The 9762-nt window shown below is 38.5% G+C and overlaps 1 protein-coding gene across 1 annotated transcript in view; it reads right to left on the bottom strand.

The window, feature by feature from the left end:
• Nucleotides 1-1041: 1041 nt before the first annotated feature.
• The window catches only part of DDX46 (DEAD (Asp-Glu-Ala-Asp) box polypeptide 46), a 13124-nt gene continuing 4403 nt past the window's right edge, over nt 1042-9762 (bottom strand). Inside the window, exons 4-5 of the mRNA XM_011935230.1 lie at nt 4868-4941; nt 1042-3475 (exon numbers count right to left, since the gene is read on the bottom strand). Coding sequence (XP_011790620.1) covers nt 3428-3475; nt 4868-4941 — 122 coding nt within the window. The 3' untranslated portion in view covers nt 1042-3427. The remainder of the gene's footprint in view (nt 3476-4867; nt 4942-9762) is intronic.

Below are 9762 nucleotides of genomic sequence, written 5' to 3'. Positions count from 1 at the left end.
AAGATTAGGCTGGGTGTGGTGGCTCATGCCCGTAATCCCAGCACTTTGGGAGGCCGAGGCGGGCAGATCACGAGGTCAGGAGATCGAGACCATCCTGGCTAACATGGTGAAACCCCATCTCTACTCAAAATACAAAAAATTAGATAGGTGCTGTGGCATGTGCCTGTAGTCCCAGGTACTCAAGGGGCTGAGGCAGGAGAACCACTTGAACCTGGGAGGTAGAGGTTGCAATGAGCTGAGATTGCCACTGCACTTCAGCCTGGGCAACACAGCAAGACTCCGTCTCAAAAACAAAAACAAAACCAAACCAAACCAAAAAAGATTATCAGTCACATGTGCATTGTGTACACCAACAAAGGCAATGAGATATGAAATATATCAAATAGTAAAGTGTCCAAAAGGAGTAAAGGAGAACTTAGCTACTATTCTTTCATTCTACATATCCCCCATTTTTTTTCTTTTTTTCTTTTTGAGATGGAGTTGCGCTCCTGTCGTCCAGGCTGGAGTGCAATGACATGATCTTGGCTTACTGCAACCTCTGCCTCCCAGGTTCAAGCGATTCACCTACCTCAGTCTCCCGAATAGCTGGGATTACAGGCATGCGCCACCACGCCTGGCTAATTTTGTATTTTTAGTAGAGACGAGGTCGCTCCATGTTGGTCAGGCTGGTCTTGAACTCCTGACCCCAGGTGATCCGCCTGCCTCAGCCTCCCAAAGTGCTGGGATTACAGGCATGAGTCACAGAACCCAGCCTACATATCCATTTTGTAAGAGTGTCACTGTGGCAAAACCCCAACTGGCAAATGAACCTATTATTTTACCTATACTTCTCTTACACTAAACACAATGAACATAAAAGACTTAAGAGTCGTCTTCAGGAAGACATTTTTGGAACAGAATTATAAATACTTTGGGTAATAAGTTGCTAGAATTTTTTAAATAAAAATACAGAGGGTATAATATTTCTCTCACCAATATAAACAAAATTAGAGAAACAGAAGAAAAAGCATTTAAGGAAAGATAATTTTAAGAAAGTGCAGATTGAATTCGAATTAATTTTATTTTATAAGGAATTTAGAAAACATGAGCAAATATTCATATTAAAAAAACAAAGTCTGTATATCATTCAAATTTTAAGTCAGTGTGACACTAAAAAATGTACTAACAAAGTAATATGTTTCATTTTAGAACAAAATTGTATCAGTGACTTATCACAACTGATATACAAACACAAAGAAAATGCTAAAATGATGTAAAACTGAATCTCAAAGTGATCCAGTTGGATGAAGGGAGCACCAATTATCATTGATGTAGGACTGCCATATATTCTACCAAAGAAAACAAACTACCACTAGGTGATAATGATGAGCAAATAAATAAACTAGAGGGAGGGAATGAGCCCACAATTCCTGGAATTTTACAGTAAGTGGTTTATTTGTTTTTGTTGTTACATGTCTTTTGTCTGTTTTCTTCCTTCAAGAAATTAAGTGGATGTGTGAAGGATCCAAGAATACTTCCCAGGTATATCTTACTTTTTCAGGAAGAATAACTTTATACTGAAGAAATAATGATTAATATCCCTATCACTTCAGCTACTGAATATACTATTAAAATTATTTGTTTTAACAACTATAGTATGCTTTTATTTTTTTTCTTTTTAAAAAACTGTAAGTCAAGAATATTTAAAGAATGAAAGTCTCTTCATTTAAGAAACACACAGTCGTCCTTTGGTATCCGAGGGGGACCGATTGCAGGACACCCCTTAAACCCCTCCTCTGTACCAAAATCCATGGATGTTCAAGCCCCTTTATGAAATGGCCTGCTATTTGCATACAACCTATGCACATCCTCCTGTATACTTTAACTCACTTTTACTTAAAATACCTAACACAATGTAAATGTTATAGTAAAACTGTTTTACAGCTGCTAAACTGTATTTTAAATTTTTTACATTTTTTTTTTTCTATTTTTGATCGGTGGTTGGTTTAATCTGTGGGTGTGAAACCCTTGGATATAAAAGGCTGACTTTATCTATTTAACTCCTGAAAAAAGTCCTTTTTTGAAAAGTGACAATAACATGAATACATCAGGAGTCTTGAAAAGAATATTAGGTAATCCAATTATAACAATTTAAATTAGAATATTCAGGAACTGTATCTTGAAGGCTCAAAAATAGAATTTATTTATTTATTTATTTATTTTGAGATAGTCTTACTCTGTCGCCCAGGCTGGAGTGCAACGGTGTGATCCTGGCTCAGATTCTCCTGCCTCGGCCTCCTGAGTAGCTGGGATTACAGGCGCCTATCACCATGCCGACTGATTTTTGCATTTTTAGTAGAGACAGTGTTTTGCCATGTTGTCCAGGCTGGTCTTGAACTCCTGATCTCAAGTGATCCGCCCACCTCGGTCTCCCAAATTGCTGGAATTACATATGTGAGCCACTACGCCCAGCCTCAAAAATACAATTTATGATTCCTTGTGAATTATATTTCACTAAGATGAAGCACATCTAAGTTTAAAACTTGGGTACCATTATGTTTCACAATTTTTGAGAAAGAAAATTCACAACCTATTGAATAATCCTGAAGAAAAATCAGATTAAAAGTAGTAGGATATTTGTAAATAAACATGTATAGATGTATAAAGAAACACTTTCTAGAAGGAAACGTTATCGTATTTAATATTTATAGGCTACACTCTTTCTTTTAAGGAAGATTATAAAAGAGGAGCTAGGTATGGAGCTAGAAGTTGTGAGAGGAACCTCAAAGTAGTAAATACTAAAACTCTTTGTATAGTTTTACACTCAGTGTAAAGAAATGCAAAAAATCCTTATACTATTAAATCTTTACTTGTATAAAAACCGAAATTAGTCCAACTACTTTTTGCCCATTTATGGTGATAAAAATTGAAACAGAAACTCTCAACCTATTTTGTAAGACTTCTATTATAACATTCTTAAATCCAGTTCATATTGTTCCACAAAGTCATGTAACATTTAAGCTCAAGGTGGGAACACAAAATATGACAGTGAATTTTACCTTTTCTTAGGAAATGATCACAATTTCATTGAAAGTACAGGATAAAGTGAATAGCCCCCTAACGACTTGTGTTCTTTATTGTCTTCAATAGAAAGTTCAAATATTTCCATTTTTTAAACCTCTAGAATATTATCCGGACATTTAAAATATTGATATTTAAGTTTACATTAAAGGACATCATACTGTGAAAACAGGCCAGCTTTAAATATAGTTTGATTGTGGGGGTACTTACGGACAGATTTCTTTACCAAATACTAGTTTCTTGTATTTAAAAAAAATCAGCAAGACAGAATTTTAAAAATCTTAATTTACAATATATTGTAAACCGTAGACTGCAACTGCCACATCTATCATAGACCAGCACAGGTAAAAATCTTTTTTCCGGATGTCTATAAGACTTTGTATCTTCCTTTATTTGTTGGTTGGTATGAATTTTGCTGTAATAGGAAATAAAAGATATGTCATCAGAGAAAGCAAAACTAAAAACAACAACAAAAAAAACAACCAACCAACCAACCAAACAAACAAACCCAAAAGGGAAATATTTAAGATCATTTCTTTTGCTAACTTATAAAACTATTGGTTATTTAAAATTTTAAATGTTAATATTACTGCACTGAGAAAGGAAAAACTATTCAATAACTAATGATTTCTCTGTTCACTTAACTATTCCTTAACAACTATGTTTTGAAATCAACTTAATGGTGGTAGCATCTATGGGCACAAGATTCTTTTCTATCACTCCTTGTTGAAATAGTCTTAAGCACATGATTGAACAGCTGTTTTACTTTTTCTACCTCTACTGGAAAGGCAGTCTGTAAAGGGCTTTTTCCAAAATCAAATTAAGTCATTGTTTAAGTTTAAAGACACTGACAACACCATGTGTTGGCAAAGATGTAGAATAACTGTAATTTTCATACACTGCTTAAGTGTAAATTGATGTAACCTCTTTGGAAAACTATTTGGCAATACCTAGCCTATAATTAACAATTCTACTCCAAGGTATATACCCAAGAAAAAATCATGCTAATATATTCCAAATGCACATGGAATTACGTTCACAGAGGTGTTATTCATAAAAACAAAAAAGGAATAGCCCTCAAATCCAATATATAAATATAAATCAACTGTTATACATTCATATAAATATTATATGGCTATAAAAATGAGTGAATTATTGCTACATGCAATAACACGGACCCATCTCCTCAAAATGTTGATTGAAGGAAACCAGATGCAAAAGGTGCAAACACGTGATTCCACTTATGTGGAGTTCAAAAATAGGGAAAACTAATCTATGATTTTAAAATTCACAATATGGGGCTGGGCACGGTGGCTCACACCTGTAATCCCAGCACTCTGGGAGGCCAAGGCAGGTGAATCATGAGGTCAGGAGTTCAAGACCAGCCTTGCCAACATAGTGAAACCCCATCTCTACTAAAAATACGAAGTATTAGCCAGGTGTGGTGGCAGGCACCTGTAATCCCAGCTACTCAGGAGGGTAAGGCGGAGGTTGCACTGAGCCGAGATCGCGCCATTGCACTTCAGCTCAGATGACAGGGCAAGACTCCATTTCAAAAAAAAAATAATTCAAGGTATGGTTTTGTTGCGGGGAGATGAATAGTGACAAGAATGGACACGGAGAAGACTTCTGGGATATTAGTAATGTTTTTTATTTCTTGATCTGGGTAGTGATTACACTGGTATGCTTATTACTTTGTGAAAATTCATCAAACTATATGTTTATGATTTGCATACTTGTCTGTATTTATATTTCAATAAAACACTTATTAAAACAAAACAAATGAAACTTTAAGGTTTTCACTCACCAGCCGGATCAGCTCTTCTTTTATGAGCCTGGTGATTTCTGCCTTTGCTTTCTGCACAGCCAGTTCATTCGCACCTGGTGATTGAGTGGAAAGCATATTATTCACATTACTAAAATTACACCGTGTTTACCCATATCACGGAGGTCCAGGAAGAAACACTGTAGGTGACTTTTAGAAACATTGTACTGCCTGCCAAGATGGCCATTTAATGCCTGATGGAACATTACCCACATTATATAATGGCTGCTTATTATTTTGATTACTTTCAGAGTTTCAAATGTAACCACTAAGGTCATATTATGTGTTAAGAGTTCCTAGTACGGTGACTAAAAAGAGTGGAATAAAAAGACTATTAGCAATTTGTCCAGAAGATAGTAAGAGAAGGCTACAGGGAAATATAACTTCTTTGGTTTATTCATTTAGCAAGTATTTATTAGACATTTATTATTTACACTGAAGTCTGCAAATGTTTCAGAAGGGTGACGTATGAACAAAATCTTTAAAATGAAAGGAGGACTAGCCATTTGGAGGGAGGAAAGATACCAGGAAAAGTATTTTGCAAGGAGAATTACATATGTAGTGGTACAGAGTTAAGACAAGCATGCTTAATTACTGAAGAGTAAGAGAAGTGTAGCCTGGTGGAAAACGTGTGAAAGAACACGGCAAGATAGCTGACTAGATGAGGTAGGCTGCAGACATTCATTCACAGTTATTAATTTCATAAACATTAAGCACTCACCTCTTACATACTGTGAGAGATTTAATATATAAAGAACAAATTCATGCTCTTTAAAAGCTTACAGGCCGGGCGCGGTGGCTCAAGCCTGTAATCCCAGCACTTTGGGAGACCGAGACGGGCGGATCACGAGGTCAGGAGATCGAGACCATCCTGGCTAACACGGTGAAACCCCGTCTCTACTAAAAAAAATACAAAAAAACTAGCCGGGCGAGGTGGCGGGCGCCTGTAGTCCCAGCTACTCGGGAGGCTGAGGCAGGAGAACGGCATAAACCCGGGAGGCGGAGCTTGCAGTGAGCTGAGATCTGGCCACTGCACTCCAGCCTGGGCAACAGAGCGAGACTCCGTCTCAAAAAATAAATAAATAAATAAAAGCTTACAGATTGGCAAAACAAACTTGTAAAGACATTACAACAGGATGAATAGGAAGTAGTTTACTAAATTCACTTTTAAATACCACTTTTAGGAAGCTTTTCCTGACTGTTCGAGGCAGAGTTAAGTGTTTTCTTCTTTAGTGCTCTCACAATATTGTATTTATACCATCACAAGAGCACATTTTTGAGGTAGAATGGACAAGATATTTTTTCTGATGGGATGTGAACAGTGGAAAAGAGAAACAAGATACTAAGAGTTGGCTGGCAAGTGAAAAAAGGTAGAATAAAAGAATATATTGATTCCAGAAGGAAAAAGAGGTGTTTTTTGGATAGTGATACTGGGTGAAATTTAATTCTAAAATTGCTGTCGTTGAGGTGCTCATTGGACATCCAGTTGAAAATATAAATGAGGTCAATGGAAATATGGACTAGAAGTTTAGAAGTGGCAGAGATCAGAGAGCCATCAAGGGTAGGCTGGGTAGAATCTGGAGCCAATAGACAATGCCAGTGAGTAGGTAAGTACAGATAGGCACCACATTGCACACTGAGAAGAGAAAAAGAGCTTAATCAAAGAAAACTAAAGACTGAAATGTCTAAGAATAAAAGGAGCACTGGGTCTACAATATAGAGAGCTATATTTTTATCATTTTGTATATTAAAAAAAACACACAAATGAGGGAAAGATTTATAATAAATGAGAAAATTTCCCCCCGTATTAGAAATGAGTAACTTTTCTGTCCCCAGAGAGACAGAGACAGAAAGAGAGGCAGAAACAGTTTCACGACAGGAAGGAAAGAATCAAGGCTATGGCTATGAAGTCGTAGCAACATATCTAATTTAAATCCTCTACCTCCACTAGCCACGAACCACAGCATTATAAAACTATGTGGGGAAGGTGAGTGCCAGAAGGGAAGAGAAATGGAAGAATCAAGACCCAGTCAGACTGAAAATTACAACAAAAATGAAATTTAGGAGGAAAACACATTGCTTGGTATGAGTGAAGTTTGTTGATACTTTTGTGCAACTTTAAAAAGAAGGAAAATGACACTCTAACCTAGATTTAACTGGTAAATTAATTTTCCTACTTTTGTCAGAGCCTGACAATTTTGACCACTTTAAATTCTGACTTATGTAACTTCTTGTAATAGGTTACATATGTTTATAAGCAGCCATGAAAAAAAGGGCATTTCCTTTCATTGGTCCTAAAGAGAGGGTCATGGAATCGGCGATATAAATTATACAGGCTGACTAGGCATGTAAGTCCTTCCTGTTCTCCTTCCCTTTGCCTGGTGGGATGCCTGGAGCTGCTGACCCAAACAGAGCCTCCAAGGAGCCAGCCAGGCAGCGGGGTCCCTCCAATTACAGAACTAGAAACAGATGACACTAGGCTCCTTCCACAGTAGCAACACCTGTTTTCATCCTGTTAAGTGTTTACTTGAGTTTGGAGTTTCAAAAAGTAAATGATCCTTTAAAAAATCTAATTACCTCTGAAAATTCTAAAAGCTTTAGATCATTTATATTACCAAACCCTAGCTCTTATTCAGTATCATTATATTCCCCCCCCCTTTTTATTTTTTTTTGGAGATGCAGTTTCGCTGTTTTTGCCCAGGCTGAAGTGCAGTGGCGCCATCTCAGCTCACTGCAACCTCTGCCTTCTGGTTCCAAGCGATTCTCTTGCCTCAGCCTCGCGAGTAGCTGGGATACAGGCTCCCGCCACTATGCCTGGCTAATTTTTGTATTTAGTAGAGACAGGGTTTCACTATGTTGGCCAGGCTGGTCTCAAACTCTTGACCTTGCGATCCGCCCGCTTCGGCCTCCCAAACTGCTGAGATTACAGGCGTGAGCCACCGTGCCTGGCCATTATCATTATATTTCTAGATTATTCTTAAGATTTGCTTTCAACAAAGTTGCCTTTTTACTGGGGAGACCTGCTTAGATTATTATAAAAACTAGATGTTATTTCCTGAGTGTAAATTGACAGTGGAGACAAATGACCAGAACCATTCTGGATGAAAGGAAAACTACATCAGAGCTGTGGAATCAGTGAATATCTCACTTCACATCACTTGGTAGTAAAGATGTGTTCTGATAAAGTTATACATAAATTGAAGTTTGATATATCAATTATACCATACCAAGCAAACATTGCATTTAAATTAATAAATGAATTACGAAAAGAATCCTTTTTCAAAGCAAATAATCGTGTCTCTCATTTACCTCTTTATAAGACAAGCAGTTAAAATATTGGCCGGGCGCGGTGGCTCACGCCTGTAATCCCAGCACCTTGGGAGGCCGAGGCGGGTGGATCACGAAGTCAGGAGATCGAGACCATCCTGGCTAACATGGTGAAACCCCGTCTCTACTAAAAAATACAAAAAATCAGCCGGGCGTGGTGGCGGGCGCCTGTAGTCCCAGGAGGCTGAGGCAGGAGAATGGCGTGAACCCAGGAAGTGGAGCTTGCAATGATCCAAGACTGTGCCACTATACTCCAGCCTGGGGGACAGAGTCTCAAAAAAAAAAAAAAAACAAAAACCAGAAACAAGAGTAAATCAAAATGGCACACAAGAAAATATTGCTCTGACACGGTGGGGCGCAGTGGCTCACACCTGTAATCCCGGCACTTTGGGACGCCGAGGCAGGTGGATCACCTGAGGTCAGGAGTTTGAGATCAGCCTGACCAACAGGGTGAAACCTCATCTCTACTAAAAAAAAAAAAAAAAACTAGCTGGGCATGGTGGGGGGGTGCCTGTAATCCTAGCTACTCAGGAGGTTGAGGTACGAGAATTACTTGAACCCGGAAGGTGGGAGTTGCAGTGAGTCTAGATTGTGCCACTGTACTCCAGCCTACACGATAGAGTGAGATTTTGTCTCAGAAAGGAAAGGAAAGGAGAAAGGAAAGGAGAGGAAAGGAGAGGAGAGGAGAAAGGAGAGAAGAAAGGAGAGGAGAAAGGAGAGGAGAAAGGAAAGGAGAGGAGAGGAAAAGAGAGGAGAAAGGAAAGGAGAAAGGAAAGGAAAAGATTAACACAAAAAAGGCAGTAACTGAGATCTTTTATAATGCAGGCATTTACAGCTAAAAATTTCTCTCTAAGCACTGCTTTCACTGAATCCTGTAAGTTTCACTGAAGACCAAACTGTATAATGGTTAAAATGGACAAACTTTTGCTATATGAATTTTACCTTAATGTAAGTCCTAAATAGCAAAACACTGCTACAGATTTTAAAAATAGTTCCAAATGGAGACAGTACAATCAAAAAGTAAGAGGTCCAGCCTGGCCAACATGGTGAAACCCATCTCTACCCAAAAATACAAAAATTAGCCAGGTGTGGTAGCACATGTCTGTGGTTCCAGCTACTGGGGAGGCTGAGGCACGAGAATCGTGTGAACCCTGGAGGCGGCGATTGTAGTAAGCCAAGATCGTGCCACTGCACTCTAGCCTGTGCGACAGAGCGCTGAACCCTGTACTGACAACAAGTTATGGTGTCAAGGAAATGAAGCCAGAACAGACGGTTCTATTATCTAACAGTCTAGTTCTGTCTTGCTTCCATTACACATGATGCCAGAAAACAAAAAGAAAAACCACTTAAAATATCAATAACAAAGATGTTCAGATTAAACATAAATAAAGTAGGCAGGGCACGGTGGCTCATGCCCGTAATCCCAGCACTTTGGAAGACCAAGGCGTGTGGACCATGAGGTCAGGAGTTCGAGACCAGCCTGGCCAGTATGGTGAAACCCCGCCTCTACTAAAAATACAAAAATGAGCCTGGCATGGTGGTGCGCGCCA

The sequence above is a fragment of the Colobus angolensis genome, unplaced genomic scaffold (genome assembly GCF_000951035.1).
Source record: "Colobus angolensis palliatus isolate OR3802 unplaced genomic scaffold, Cang.pa_1.0 Scaffold142, whole genome shotgun sequence".
Classification (NCBI taxonomy): domain Eukaryota; kingdom Metazoa; phylum Chordata; class Mammalia; order Primates; family Cercopithecidae; genus Colobus; species Colobus angolensis.
This window is presented reverse-complemented; position numbering and strand designations above follow the sequence as displayed.